Source organism: Leptonotus elevatus, chromosome 14, assembly GCF_054856555.1.
Source record: "Leptonotus elevatus isolate MCC_2025b chromosome 14, RoL_Lele_1.0, whole genome shotgun sequence".
NCBI classification, from domain to species: domain Eukaryota; kingdom Metazoa; phylum Chordata; class Actinopteri; order Syngnathiformes; family Syngnathidae; genus Leptonotus; species Leptonotus elevatus.
The window spans coordinates 15,515,208-15,530,978 of NC_141252.1; the positions used below are offsets into that span (position 1 = coordinate 15,515,208).

Genomic DNA, 15,771 nt, shown 5'->3' on the forward strand with positions numbered 1-15,771 from the left:
TTTGGTCCCTTTGGAGCATTGTCTTAAACATTTAGCCATTTTTAATTCATTCGAATTTGGCAGACTTGTTACCAATACTCTTGCATGTTATGTGGCAAATTTACACACAAAAAAAGAGTCACGTTATAGTGTCTTTAAGGAGATGCTTACAGTAACAATCACTATGAGGAAGCACAATTTCTACCAGTCAATCAGCACAAGAAAATAATACAGAAAATTGAATGCAATGTCACTATAATGTAAAAGCATGAATAATAAAAGTGAAACATTACAATGTTTAAAACACTAATTATTAGGTAATTAGGTAGGTAAACCACTACGCTATGCATACTAAATAAAACAATGAATAAACAAATACATGTAATTGGTTCTAATATACGGAATTTCAAAAACACTCCTACAAAGGTCAATTATACAGTCAAGGGTGAAAAGGGTTTTTGACTCATGCACCACATTTAATTGAAACAGACTCCTGGTGTTGGTCTTATGTTAAATTCAACGAACACATTGTTGACAGATGTTTGTAAATGTTCCACTGAGCTTCACCAGCGATTGCACAATTTGTGGTCATATGAGTCTTCTAAATTTAGTCTTCCTGTGCACATTATTAGGTACATCTGAAAACTCTGAACTCATCAAAACAGGGGGATAATTATGTAAGAAGCAGGCTTATTCGAGTGCTGACCTCTAACCAATACAGAAAATCATGTTGGTTTCTGTAATATCAGCCATCGGGATCCACACAATGTTGATTTTTTCTTTTTTTTTCACATTCCCATCACTCCACAGTGTGTTTGGAAAAGTCCTTAAATAGTTTCTGGTGACATAGAGGCAGGCTTGCATGTGACCAATTTATTGTTTTGAAGTCAGTTCAAAGTTGTGTTGTATAATATATAAACTTCTGCAAGGCCACAGAGCAGCAACTCACCTGCCGAAAACGGAGCCAAGGTCACCCATCGTAATTTTCAAGCATGTAGGCTGGGAAATATGGAATCATTTGCTAGCTGGGCAGTTGCTCATCATTGTCTGTCATTTGTCCACAGACATATTTATGTTCTCATCCTCCCTCACAAAAACTTAAGGTCATTCCATCCTGGCTTACCTGCTAATATTTACAAGGTATCTCCGCCTTTCATCATTTTATTTTCCTCCTCTTGAAATATTTATGGACATTCATAAAGAAACACACCATTAAGACTGAAGGGCTCGACGGTGGCCTAAGTGTAGTTTCAATGAATCCTGTTTAATAAAAAGAGACATCCAAACAGGGTCATGGCCCCCCGTTATTGTGTAAACCCAGACTGCATGGATATTTAGGGGCATCTTAAAAAATAGAGTTCAGAGGCCGTCAGGGATGTTGCAGGAAAAAGAGATCTGTTCACACTTAGCTCTAACATGCATTGAACAGCGCGTGAACGTGATCTTATGCTGGCTTGCATGAAAATAGATGTAGGTTTTAGACATGATATGTTGAATTGGTGGCTTTAATTGATGAGGGTAATTGGAATGTAATTGAATGAATGAATTATCACCATGTATGGATATATCATAACAGATGGATAAATTGATAGATGCAATGGATGCATGTATAGACGGATACAAGTCAGCCCGTAGTCCGAGGTAGTATCAGAAGCGTACAGCATGAAGCCGCGATCAAGGTGTGAAGTTTAACACCCGACACTCTCATCCCACGGCCCTTTGTGTCGAAAGCAGTTGGCGCTGCGGCAGACGTTGGCGCCGATGTCACCACGCATCTAATTATCTGAACGCGTGAATCCACATGCACACTACGGACATGTCCGTGAGCTCTGTCTGAAAGACACAGAGGTATAAATACTAGGGGTGTGAATTGCTTAGTACCTGGCGATTCGATTCGTATCTCGATTCATAGGTCACGATTCAATTTGATACCGATTAACCCCGATACGAATCTATAAATTGATTATTGAGATTTTTTTTTACTCAAATTTAGAAAATACTCATCAGTAAACTTCTACATGTACATTGTAAGACTTGAATGAAATTGTATTTATTTATCTGAAAATTCAGTCTAATAACTGAGTCACTGCATTTAACAAACAGGTTGCAGTCTGTTTCATGTTTGAACAGCACTGAAATAAAAATATTAAGGCTTAATGTTCCATTATTATAAACATTTTCCATGCTTAATGTGTGAATCCTAACCCTAAGTAAGACGTTTTGTTGAATATTCCCATAAAAAAATTATGTTTAAAAATCGATTTGGCCGCATATCGAATCGATTTGGCCACATATCGAATCGATTCGAGAATTGCGCGCTGTAATATTGCGATATATTGCCGAATCAATTTTTTCTAACACCTTCTATTACACATCTGAAGGCAGTGTGAAATGAGCTAATACCTTCAACTCTAAAAACGGTTGGGCCAAAAATAAGCCAACTATGGGTCAAACATGGACCGATCCTCGACCTGGGTCAATTTGACCTGACTTTGAGTCGAGAAATGGGTCTTTCAGTGTAAAAGAACTCACAAATATTGGTCAGATCCTTTATTTTGGTCCAAAAATTGGGTCATTTTGTATAAAACACTCCAGAAAGTTGGGTCAAATTGACCCAGAAAGTGGACCGGTCCATTTTTGATCCATAATTGGGTTACATTTGACCCAAACACAAGGCAAACACACATTGTCACACAGATCTTGTCGGGTGCGTTGAGATCTCACATGATAAATACAGATTTGATCTTTTCTTTTCCCCCCACTAATATTACCCGTAAGTCAGTCAGTCATCCACATAAAGCCTCCGGCCTCCGCCAACGTCAGATGCAGGGCATGTTTGACAAGTGGACGATAGCGCCGGGAACCCGAAAAGAACGTGTATCTAAATTAAAGATAATTTAGTGATGCTGTCTGCAGCCAGCGCTTAACAGCTTGTTTGTGCCTTCTCTGCAGATGGAGGTGGATGCAGACGATAAGCGCCACCGCACACGCTCCAAAGGTATCCGCGCTGGTACACACAACCATTCAGGGTGACCTTCACTCCCCCAACAGCCAAACACGCTCGCACATATATATTGTACACGCCACTGCACATCTCGCACACTGTCACACTTCAGTTTGCCGTGTGACTGCCTACCTTGTCCATCCCTCTTTTTAATACAGCCCACACGTGTACATCTCTAGTGTACAGCACAATGAAAGTAACAGTAACGAGCAGAAGCTAACTCATGGATCTCCCCACACATTTTATATATATTCATTACCACAACTGAATAAAGCAATTACAAGCTTTGGAAAATGTTAACAAAACTTCAGTATTACAATATTCAGAATGACTGACATCTACCTCGGTTCACTCCAGTCATAGGGGAGAGGCCACATTATAATGACAGGATTAATGCTGATTATACTTTTTGTCCTTTGACTAGATAAATCATCAATCATTCTTGACAGAACAAGAAATAAAGGGCTGACCCTGGTCCTAACATTAAATAGATCAATCACTTAGTTGGTGGCAGCGGCATGATCTCGGTTTGATGATGCCGGTGTGATGGGTCGCCACGTCTTGTCAAAGGAGACAAAAATCGAAGGCCATGTTCACACCGCAGCTCAATTACGATTGTTTTGCCCATATGCAAAATGTATCTTTATTTTTACATGCAGTGTGAACAGAACAATTCAGATTTTTTTCAAATCTGACCTAGGCTTCTTTTGTATGTGAATATAAATCGGATATGTATGCGATGCATCTGCACTGTAAACGCTCATCCGTACTCATCTTACCTATACGTCATCAAAAAGCCTATATGCGCTCTGTTTGAAAGCACTATATAAATAAAGATGACTTGACTTGACTTGGTCTGTGAATCTGCAAAGCCTTTTTGAGTAACAGTGCTAACTTTATATTTGTTTTTAAATTGAATAACACTTCGACGATAGTAACCTTGCATATGGTTCATGATTTACGGCAATTCCTGGACATCTCAATGAAATGAGAAGATCGAGGAGTGTCGCCTCATTTCCCCAAAATATTTCTACCTCCTCCAACCTTGGTACTCTGGCGATATGAGATGAGAAAAAAATGAGCCCAAGACCATATTTACTTCCGTAAACTCTGCCCCTTGACGTCGTCTTTTTTGTGCACGTCACTCAACGTATGTTATTTGCGCATGCGTGTCACATCACGGGCGCGTTGCGTTCACATTGCAAGCCACATTTGTTTTTGTAATGTGAACGAGTACATAAAAAGATCGGATTTACACAATGGCAATGACACAAACAACTGGGATGGAAGGGGGTCTCCACGTGCCCACTTCCCGGATTTGTGATCTGACCGCCCCTTACTTGGAAAGCCTGTACTGGAGTCATAACGCAGCAAACATGTCCATGTCATAATATAGCAGTAATACATTTAATAATTATGCATATATTTGTGGAGACTAGGGTCAAGTTGTATTTTACAATTTTAAAAAATGTGCAGAATTTCACAAGTTACTTCATGTTAAAGATTAGATAATATGAAAAGAAAAATGCACTGAGCTGTCACCAATGTCTTACAAATGCAATGATGCCATCTAGTGGCAGAAAAATGACCTCAACACAAAGCAATATCCCACTCACTATAGTACATCTTTTTTAATTTTAACTCAACTTTATGAATTATAATGAAATGACTGTATCAATGACTTAAAGATGCAGCCATATTTCTATTAGTTAACATTTTATGTTAAGATTATGAAAACTATTTCAATTGTACATTTTATTGTTTATTTAGAATTTATAAATATAGATATAAATAGATATAAAATGTGTGATTAATCGTGAGTTAAATAGTTAAAGCAATGCGATTAATTATGATTAAAAAATGTAATCGCCTGACACCACTAATTTTAATACAAATCCTACAAACATACAGTATCTTGAAGATGCCAAGTTTACATTTGTCATCCTATCAAAATTATTAATGAAAAAAATCACTAGCACTGCACAGCACTGCATTAATCATTTCAATCAGTGAAAACAATTAAGAACTTTTTTTTAACAGCTAATACTACATCTGTTCAATGGTTAATTTTTTGTTAAGTTACTCAGATCAAAAGCCCATTGATATAATATTCAGGATGTTCTTTGTATGTTTTATACTACTTGAAAGTAAGCAACATACCTTTTCTTGTTTCTTAACTGATATTTGTCTTTCACCCTTGCAGTGCCTGTGGATCCAGCTTTGACACAGCTTTTCAGGTCAGTCGAATTTAAAAAGTAACTCTAACTCTAACAGCAAACACATCACACAAAGCCAGCCTCATCTTGTGTTCATGATGAGGTGGAAACACTTGAAGGCATTTAATTCATTGTTGATCATTAATTGTGATAACAGCAAGAAATATACATAAAAATGTGTTTTGTTTAGTTCTACCGGTGAGAATGATTTCCCACTGCGTCTTGCACCTTGGGCATCCGTAACATCACAAAAGGCAGACAACAGACCAAACCGAATTACTGCAAATGTACAAAAATTCCACCATTTGAAATATTTAGGATGGGGGGGGGGGGGTTCTCCGCTTTTAATGTTCTAAACTAGGCAACCTAAATTATTCTGTTTTGTCTCATGCACTTGATAATGTCAAAAGTGATATCCAATTATCAGTTCATTATCCATGCAGTGTAACTCTTTTGAAGCCCACATCCTTAAAGAACTTCTTGGGTGAGTTGAGTGGGAGGAAGGTTGAACGTTTTCACTTTATTTGGAGCTTCAAGGTTTTCTTTGTCACTTTCACTTACTTTAACGATTACTTTTAAAACTGACAATGAGATAGTCTCATCTGCCTTTACCATGGCAACAGTTGATCAGCTATTTGTGGTCCATACCACCCTGGCACGTAATGATGTATTTGCGCAACCGTCTGTGCACTCGGCCTCTTCCCCAAAGTCAACTTGGAATAGGCTTCAGCCTTAATAAAGATAATCTGTATAGAAAATGGGTGAAAGTCAGATAACATTATATATTTACTAGTACTTGATATTGTTTGAAATCATGAAGTGAGTCTCCAAAATCGGAATCCTACACAATACAACTACCTCAATAATTTCAATTTCAGTTTCAGTTTCCAACAACTAAAAGGGCTTAACAGAACCCTTGTCACAGTTTATTTGCTCGTATTCCATAAAGTGTGACACAATCTCTTGGGAGAATGCGACATGTAGCCCAAAGGATGTGTATAGTTCATTAATGGTTGTCACTCAGCCTGCAAATCCACACAAGTCCCAAATGCTGCAGCCATGTTAGTGAAAAAGGGGCAGAATTAACACGTTGTAGTATGTCTTATTTTAACATACTGCATATACATGGTATGCATTCTCCATTGTGTTATCATTTCACTGTTAATTACACAGCATAAAGAATAAGCTCCAAAGTGTCTATTTCGGTGCCCTCTACTTGTCTTTGGGAGTTGTTTCCACCTCAACAATGTGTGAATTTCATTTGTCCTTGGCTATGTGTTAGGAGGCTGCAGCAAAGATAAGGGTTTTTCCACCTATTTATATCAATAAATAATATTGCACCTGGAAGATTACTACTTTGTTGCCTTTAGCTGATATCCGTAGATAGTATAGGTGTACCCTCCCTCCTCTCTCTTCCCAATCCTTCATCCCCGATACTCTCCATCCTTTCCCCCATTTTAAGGCAGTCGCTCCTCCCTCACCTCGCTCACGCTCCTGCTGCCTGCAGATAGTAATTAATCAGGGGATCGATGTGAGGCCTATCTCCACGCTGAGGCGTCCATAATGTCGATAATGTGGCTCGATGGCCCCTCGCTCCAGAGAGCTGATCGTTCCCAGGATGAATACGTTTGACTTTCCATAGAACTTCCTGGGTTGGGTCACAGAGACTGTTGCTCCTAGACTGGAGAGACAGCGTTCATATTTTGCATACACAAATAGAACCGAGTCAACTCATGACAACGTCAGATTAGCGAGTCAATTTAAACTGAATGCAGTGTTTTCCTTCTCATAAACGGACAATGCCTTGTGCGCCTTTCTTTAAATGATTGTAAAGTCACTGATGGCAATTGCTGACAAATTGGGATCTGTTGTGGTATTTGGGATTGCCCACCTTCAAATGGATCAGAGGAAGTTGCTTTCCCACTGCTTGTATATCACGGATTTTAGTCACGGATCGGATCATTTTTCGGATTAACAAAAAAATAAAAGATAAATAATACTTTGTCTTCATTCATTTTGTAAAACGACTTTTCCAATTAAATAAAAAGAAAATCAATTAAAAATGTCTAATATAGCCATTTAGGAATTCGGAACACAACTTTAAGTGCAATATGAGGCAGAAACATTCTTATTTTATACATGGTCCATGTGTAAAATAACAAAGTATTAATGGCTTAGAGTTGTGTTCCTAAAATCTAAATGGCTGTGTTTGACATTTTGAGTTGAATGGTGTTGTTTTTTTAATGGGCAAAAGTGTTTTATAAATTAAATGAAGACGTTAACTAAAGACCTCAACGTGCCATTGAAGGCACACTTCCTTCCTTTAACCATGAAGAGTGAATTATAAAGTAGTCTTGGTCCAGAATATTGAAAAATAATTCAAGCCAAGTACCAGCGGTCAAACTCATTTACAGCTACAGTACCAGCCAGGCACTCGAAGGTAATGCTAACAGCTAGCTGCTAGCAGCTTACGTAATTAATTAGCGATTTCTTTGCGTCCTAAATTAGCGATTGAATATGAGTTCAGGATAACGTTGGGTTGATGTTGGTCGCAACTACAATGTCGAACACAACTACGATAAAGAACGCCTAAGCGTCTAAAAGGGAAGTCATGCTAGCCATCACATGATGACATGAACCAACTTCAAAGTAAATGTCTAGTTAGGCTATTTGTATTGCCGTCAATGTATTATTTGCAAAATTTTGAAGTTAGTTTTGGGCCGTGATTGCGCACCGTTGTTGTTTTTCCCCCCACCAACCAATCCGCTGACCGTGGGCGATTCGAACCTTGGGGCCTGATACGAACCGACCACAGATCAATGATGATCCGTTGCACCACTAATATATATATATATACAGTGGTACCTCTGAGTTTGAACATAATTCATTCCTGCGAAGTGTTCAACGTCCGAATTGTTTAACCTCCGAAACATTTTTTTCCCATAGGAAATAATGTAAATGCAATAATACGTTCCCAAGCTCCAAAAACAGAAAATTCCCATTTTAATTTATATTTACACCCTGTACAGTATTTAAACAATAAAAAAAAATACCTTACCTTTTTTGTTGTGGTGTGATGGCATCAGTGGATGATAAATGCTATGTTAATGCTAGCTTTAGTTCAGTGCTGAATTTATGTATTTTATATTGGGCATATTGTTAGACTACTAAACTGTCCTTGCGTGCGTTGTTTAACTTCAGGCGTGTTGTTGAACAGCTAAGGGGGGTCCTCGTGCCAGTATAGTAGTCACGGTAGTTACAGCTGCGCGATAATCTCCTTCCTAATTCCACTGTGGTTTGTAGCACTGTATGTTGTTCTTTGCTGCCACTGGCACTGTTGTCTTTCTTTGGGCCCATGGCGAAGAAAATTGTCGCGGGAAAAATCAAAATGCATTCGCGAGTACGGAGCACCTCCAATAGTATTCACGATCTCACTGGAAATGAGCAGTGCATCGTCTGAACTACCGCAACGTGAGCATTCGGCATTGCGCGGCTTCGCTCGGCTTCACTCGGCTACCCGTTTTCAAGGTACGCTCGGCTTAGCTTGCTTTGCTTGGGTGTTCAAACTCAGAAAATGAGTTCAAACTCCGAGGCATTTTTTACTCAGATTTTTGGGTTGAAGTCCGATTTCTACGAGTTCCGAGACATTCAAATTCTAATTTAAATTCCACTGTATATATATTGGCTAATTTATTAGTAGCAGGTATTGTTTTTAGTATATGCCACAGGCCGCTTAAAAATGCCCCCCCCCCCCCCCAAGCTACAGTTTGCTGCCACTGCCACTACCCCATAATTAGATTATAATTGTCATCATGATATAAATTACAACAAATATGAAAAACATTTTAGACACAGTCTGATCCTAGCATAGAACAGGACACTGACAACTACCAAATGGTGGTCTGTCTGCATTCGTTTATAACAGATGCTGAAGGATGTGTGTGTGATTTTCGATCAAATCATCAATCAAATCAAAATCATATTATCAATTTTCATTCACTCTTACAAGCAGATGTTGTGAACTGTACAGACAAATCATTTATGATTCATTGTATTTCATTGATGGGGCTGAATCAATGATGCCCCGTAGGCAAATAAGTAAATTGGCTTCTGCCAATCATGCCCACTTGGCTGTTTGAATGGCAAACTAGGGTGTGATTATTGTGACACTATTAAAGAATAACAGTTTGGATGTATGTATTATTGTTTTTATCATATTCCTGGGTAAAATCTGTGAGGCCGTTCAAACAACTCTGAAACAATCTTTGGTTTAGGTGTTTTACTTGTTTTGCTACTATCCTACCAAGTGCTCATGAGAAATCATTTGAAGGCCAAGTGGACAATACTCGATAGGCAGCATGTTGCTCACAGAACAGCAGCTGAATGTGAAGTTGTTTATAAGAGTGTCCGTGCATGGTGGCAGTTGACAACAGGCAGCAGAGACTGCATGTGAAAGCATCTCTTCTATTCAGAGCTCCAATTACATGGTTGAATCTCTTTTATGAAAGAAAAAGAAAAATAAGACGGTTTCAACAGAGATTCCATCTGAATAAACCCTATCACGGCTTTCGTACTCAGGGTGCACAGAGACGGGGGGGCGCTACTGATATCGCAGCACACATTCCCATCCACCTCTGTTCATTTGCATATTTACAGTCTGCCATGCTAATCACGTTTATTGGGGGATATAAGGACTGTGCGTGAGCTCATTCGAGAAGGACAGCATTTGTACCAGCCTCTATTAGATGCACAAGGAAGATAATTCCTCATGACCGCTGCCACCCAATACTCACACCCCTGTTTGAAAGGAAATGGTTTCTCCTTTGCTAATCCAATTTCAAAAGACTAAAAGAGCCATCTTATGTAACTAGGACAGCTTTTGCTAATTATAGTGTTAATGCACTGAGAAGAATTCCCCTGATTTGGAACAGAGAGCAAGATTTTTGAAGATATTTTTGTGTTGTTAGATGTTGGCTGTTTGAGCTAGTACAGCTCTCTGACTATTACAATCAGACACAGCACAGGATCCTATCATCAACATCTCCTTTGAAACACTATTTTGACTGTCATAATGTGGAGAGAAAAAGGAAGGGAAACTATGCTACATACAAGAAACAGCCAAAACATTAAGCTAGTTGCGATTAAATGAGATTCAATCAAAAATTCACCATGGAGAATATAACAATACAGTTTTGACTATCAAGAGGTATTATTAATAGTATGTTTATTACAAAGCAAATTTGGACCCCCCCAAATTTGTCAATTTGAACTAGTGCTGCAAAGGATCACAAAAGTCACGGTTCGGATCGGATCACGGATTTGAGTCACAGATGGTCCACGTGTAAAATAACAAGGTATTCATGTCTTAAAGTTGTGTTCCTATAATCTAAACGGCCAAGTTTGACATTTTGAGTTGAATGTTTTTTCTTTTTTAAAGGGCAAAGTGTTTATAAAATAAATGAAGACAAAGTTCTATTTATCTTTTTCATTTTTTAAAGACCTCAAAATGCAATTTAAGGCACATTCCCTTCCTTTAAACATAGAGAGCGAATTACGAAGTAACCTTGGTCCAGAATATTGAAAATTCAAGTAATCCAGGTCCCAGCTGTCAAACTCATTTACAGCTACCAGTCAGACACTCGTTGATAATGCTAACAGCTAGCCGCTAGCCACTTGCGTCAGAGACTTCTGCCGTATCATACAATGACGGCGTAATTAATTAGCGGTTTCTTAGCATCTTAAATTAGCGATTGAACATAAGTTCGGGATAGCGTTGTGTTGATGTTGATCGTAACTACAATGTCAATGAACTACGATAACAAAAAATCCTTAACATCTCAAATGGAAGTCAAGCTAGCCACCACGCCACGAAGTAGGCAAACTTCAAAGTAAAAGTGTACTAAGAGTATTTACATTGCTGTCAATATATTACTGTAGTTGGTCAATTTTATTTTGAAGTTAGACTTAGTTTGAACATCAAATATATTGTCCCTATAGTTTATTGGTGTGTACTACAGTATGTGAGAGCAGCTACTGTAAGTATAAAAGCCAAAGCCCTAATATTCCCCCTGTCAGATTTGTGCTTCCACATAAAAGACACACGGTTGTCCTCTGCCGCAAACCGACCTGGCGCGGGAGTCATGTAGACCTCAACCGAGCTTTAATTGCTGGTGTCAGGGCTGAAACATGGTCGAACAGGAAATAATTAAGTTAATGAAACATTTTAATTATTCAACATAATTGTGGAATGTGATGAACGTGTCAGCGAAACCCAAGTCTGCAAGGTGTCCCCTCCAACACACGCACACATTCCAAATACCCTCTCTCTCACTCTCCTTTGTTTCACCATTGAGAACACCTGCTTTCCCTCATCTGTATTACGCACACAACAGGAGAGAAATCAGTCTGAGCTATAATTACTTGTACTCGTCCGCTCGGGGTCGCCGCTCAGTGCCACCCACCTCTACCTGCATGCCCACTGCCCTGAGCCCCTGCGGCCACTCCACATGTCACAGCAGGACTTGCTGGTGTATCGATCCAAGCAGGAGCAGCAGAAAACAAGAGTGAAGGTCTTCTCTTGACTGGTTTGACTCTGTTGCTCTGTATCACACGCATGCATGGTCGCCCACAGTGCACACCAGATAATTAAAGACATATAAAACAAACACATTGATCACATCATTACAACCCCTCGAGACACCTTCTGTATTTGGTCTGCCTTTTTGCCTTGTACTGTATGTCCTCACAACCTTATTTGGTTATACTGCTGGTTTATATTTCCTTCCTTCCTTCCTTCCTTCCTTCCTTCCTTCCTTCCTTCCTTCCTTCCTTCCTTCCTTCCTTCCCGGTACCCCCTCACATATCTGCCGGTTGTCTCCGGTACTGCTAATACTGCTAATTCCCTCTTCAGATGGCGTAGTTCTCATTTGCATACTTATCAATGTGTTTGGACTAGCCGACAGAAGCTGTAAGAAGGTGGGGGTCGTTAATATGTTAATTAGCCTCCTTCATTTTCTCCTGCTCAATTTTAGATGTGGGTGCACCAATCCATATCCTCCAACAGCTCGCTCGCTTTCCTTTATGCACAACAGAGATTCCGAAAAATGATAAACTTTTTGGCATCTGGATGTTTAGGTCTATTTATAATTATTATTATTAATATTTTTAGTATATATATATAGAGAGAGAGAGAGAGCGAGAGAGAGAGACACTCTCTCTCGCTCTCGCTCTCTCTCTCTCTCTCTCTCTCTCTCTCTCTCTCTCTCTCTCTGTATATATATATATATATATATATATATATTATTATTATTATTATATTATTATTTATATACACATACTCTTTTTTTCTTTTTTTATTTATTTATTTGTCTACTTATGTTCAGGGCTGACAATCCACATCATCTCCAAAGACAAAAAAAATATTTTACGCATTCATTACAAAGTGCCCATCTGATTTTCAACATACCAACTTTTTCCGTATGTAAAGGTTGCAAACCGTGTGCCATTTGAGGGAAAGGGACTCCTTGTTATTTCTGACTTATCTGCTCATTGAACGAAGTATAGCAGGCCATTCATGGTGCCTGCCTGTTCTAACAGGGCTCACTTGGCATTACATTACAGATTAGGGCATACGACCGATCGATTGAGCCGGCTCCTTTCAGGAATCAGCTGTTGCTGACATTAATGAGGAACGGCAAGGGATGTTACAAGCAAACGTTGGTGCAGGACATGTAGGGAATTGGAATTGGGGGGGGGGGGGGTTGGTGGTGGGGGGGGGATCACAACTTTTTAACAAGTGGACGGTACGTGCTATTTTGAAGACCCCCTTTTTTTTATCACTCAGTTCCTTCGATTTGGCAGAGGTGTCTTTTGTTGAATTACAGTTATAATTCTTTAATAAAAAATTTACAAGTTTCCTCCTGTAACATCAATAAGCATATCATTTATATATGTATTTAAGGCACCTTGTAAAATGTCTGAAGTCCTTTTATTTATGTTTAACAAATTTAAAACATCAGAAATCATGCTGTTTCTATTAAGTATTGTTTCAAATATTCTATAAATGTATAGGATCGTATGCCGAGGAACGTTTCTTGGGAAGAGCAATATGGCCGCCTCGTGACTTCAAAAGTCTTGGCCTATCGGCTATCCAGTCATATATTCAGATCAGTGGCCATTAGGCTACTCTTTTCATCTTGTTCTTCTTCTTTTTATTAGTATTATTGTATTTTCTGCATGCCCTGTGGCATCATACTGCCTCTCACAGGTCAGTCATGGTACTACAACATACATCTTGTTTTGGGGGGAACTTAATTGCAGATTGAGATATATTTACTAGTCATATGTGCGGTCTCTCAGCTACTGTCTTGTTTTTTCAATGGCTGTTTGACAATAATATCCCACTTTCTCATTTTCAACCCACTTCCCCTGTCCCAATGTTTAGTTACTTATTTCAACAACAATCATTCAAGTCAGTAAAATTCCTCTTTTCCCCACACTGGTCTCCTTTGCACAGTATTTGAGGAGGATTCAAGCAATAAGGAAACAGCCAAATGCAATGCAAAGAGATTAAATGAGACCAAAGGTGAGACAAGGTGAATGATCACCTTGTTCTAAGCAGTAATAAAAATCCTCCCAAATCTAACTGGCCTTGCCACGGTATTCATATTTTCTTCTGTGCCCAACAAAGAGGGCGTTAAGTTCAACCCACACTTAATAATTGCGCTCACTATGAACGCAATTTCCAGGCTGGGGAAATGATTGACAGATTGTATTCATGGTGTCAAGGGGACATCCCCCTCCTGACTAAGGCAAAAATTAAAGAACAGCAGGAGCTAAATTACACATTTGCAAAGACCTCTGCCAAGAGGACAGGAAGCATGATGAATGAGAAAATGATGAGAACAGAGAGGCAGAGGGTGAGTCACATCAGAGCACGCAGATGATTGGAGAAACAGATCCGAAATACATCTGCTGCACGCACACACATGGCCACCAACATACATATTGACAAACGCACCGAGAAAATGGGTCTGCGGTACAATTGGAGTCCAACGGAAAAGCTTCTTAAATGCCATTTCTACAGTTGGGACGCTAGTTCCGCCAACACCCTCACACACACACACACACACGCTTGTGCACATACACAGACGCATGCGCAGGCATGCACGCACACACAGACATCCCAACTCACTCATGCTCTCAAAGCACTCAGACTGATATGAGAGCAACAAGCAACCAGCAGAGTGGCAGAGGTTTCCTGATCTCAGGCTATAAGAGCTCAACAGCAGCAGGAGGTGAGCAAGATGAGTGACGGATGGCTTCTGTGTACTTATAGAGAGGCAAAATAGCTGAAGGACACCATCTTATGTGGAAAGACCATTTGGCTCCATATTTGATGCTGAAGGAGCTTCAGTATGAAACCATTAAGTAAAAAGTACAATTTCCATTACAAAAATACATGGACTTCTTTTTAATATTGAATGCTGCTCATGATTGTATTTGATAGTTTGAACTAAATGCTACATACAGTATACAAATAATGCAAAAAAGCAATATTACTACTAGTAATTTATATTTCCCCTGTTGCAATATGTAGCTTTTTTATAAACATTTACCTCCACAAATGTTTAAAATATGATTTTTAAAATATGATTTTGCTTCCTTATTATTACCCTCAAATGACAGTCAACTTGCACATCTATAAATCAAACTGCGTTATGCTTTATTTAGCTGCTTTACTGCTTTATCAAACCTGCACATTGGCCGACATAGTCATCCATCCATCCATCCATCAACTACCGCTTATCCAAGGTCGGGTCGCGGGGGCAGCAGCTTTAGCAGGGAAGCCCAGACTTCCCTCTCCCCAGCCACTTCAACCAGCTCCTCCGACGGGATCCCAAGGCTTTCCCAGGCCAGCCGAGAGACGTAGTCTCTCCAGCGTGTCCCGGGGGCCTCCCGCCGGTGAGACATGCCCGGAACACCTCTCCAGAGAGGCGTTCAGGAGGCATCCGAACCAGATGACCGAACCACCTCAACTAGTTCCTCTCAACGCGGAGGCTCGAGTCCCTCCCAGATGACTGAGCTTCTCATCCTATCTCTAAGGGAGAGATACCCTGCGGAGGAAACTCATTTCGGCCGCTTGTATATGTGGATCTTGTTCTTTCAGTCACGGCGCACAGCTCGTGACCATAGGTGAGGGTAGGAACGTAGATCGACCGGTAAATCGAGAGCTTTGCTTTTCGGCTCAGCTCCTTCTTTACCACAACGGACCGATACAGAGTCCGCATCACTGCAGACGCAGCACCGATCCGCCTGTCGATCTCCCGCTCTATCCTGCCCTCACTCGTGAACAAAACCCCAAGATACTTGAACTCTTGATTTCTTCGTTCCTTCATGCCCAATGTCAGCACTCTGGATTACGAAGGCCTTCGGTAGATTGCATTGCATTTATATGGTAACACTTAGAAATAGAGCTGTCAAAATTAATTGATTAATCAACAAATAAATGATTATCAAATTAATCAACAACTATTTTAATAATCGAGTAATCAATTGGAGCCATATTTTTTT

At 39.7% G+C, this 15,771-nt stretch overlaps 1 protein-coding gene across 11 annotated transcripts in view; it reads left to right on the plus strand.

Moving 5' to 3' along the window:
• The window catches only part of myt1lb (myelin transcription factor 1-like, b), a 139,782-nt gene that overhangs the window by 44,068 nt on the left and 79,943 nt on the right, over window positions 1-15,771 (plus strand). For 10 of the 11 annotated variants that reach the window (XM_086095211.1, XM_086095220.1, XM_086095221.1 and 7 more), the window contains exons 3-4: window positions 2,932-2,977; window positions 5,187-5,220. In XM_086095211.1, the coding sequence (XP_085951337.1) occupies window positions 2,932-2,977; window positions 5,187-5,220 (80 nt within the window). The remainder of the gene's footprint in view (window positions 1-2,931; window positions 2,978-5,186; window positions 5,221-15,771) is intronic. The other variant, XM_086095219.1, reaches the window with a different exon arrangement.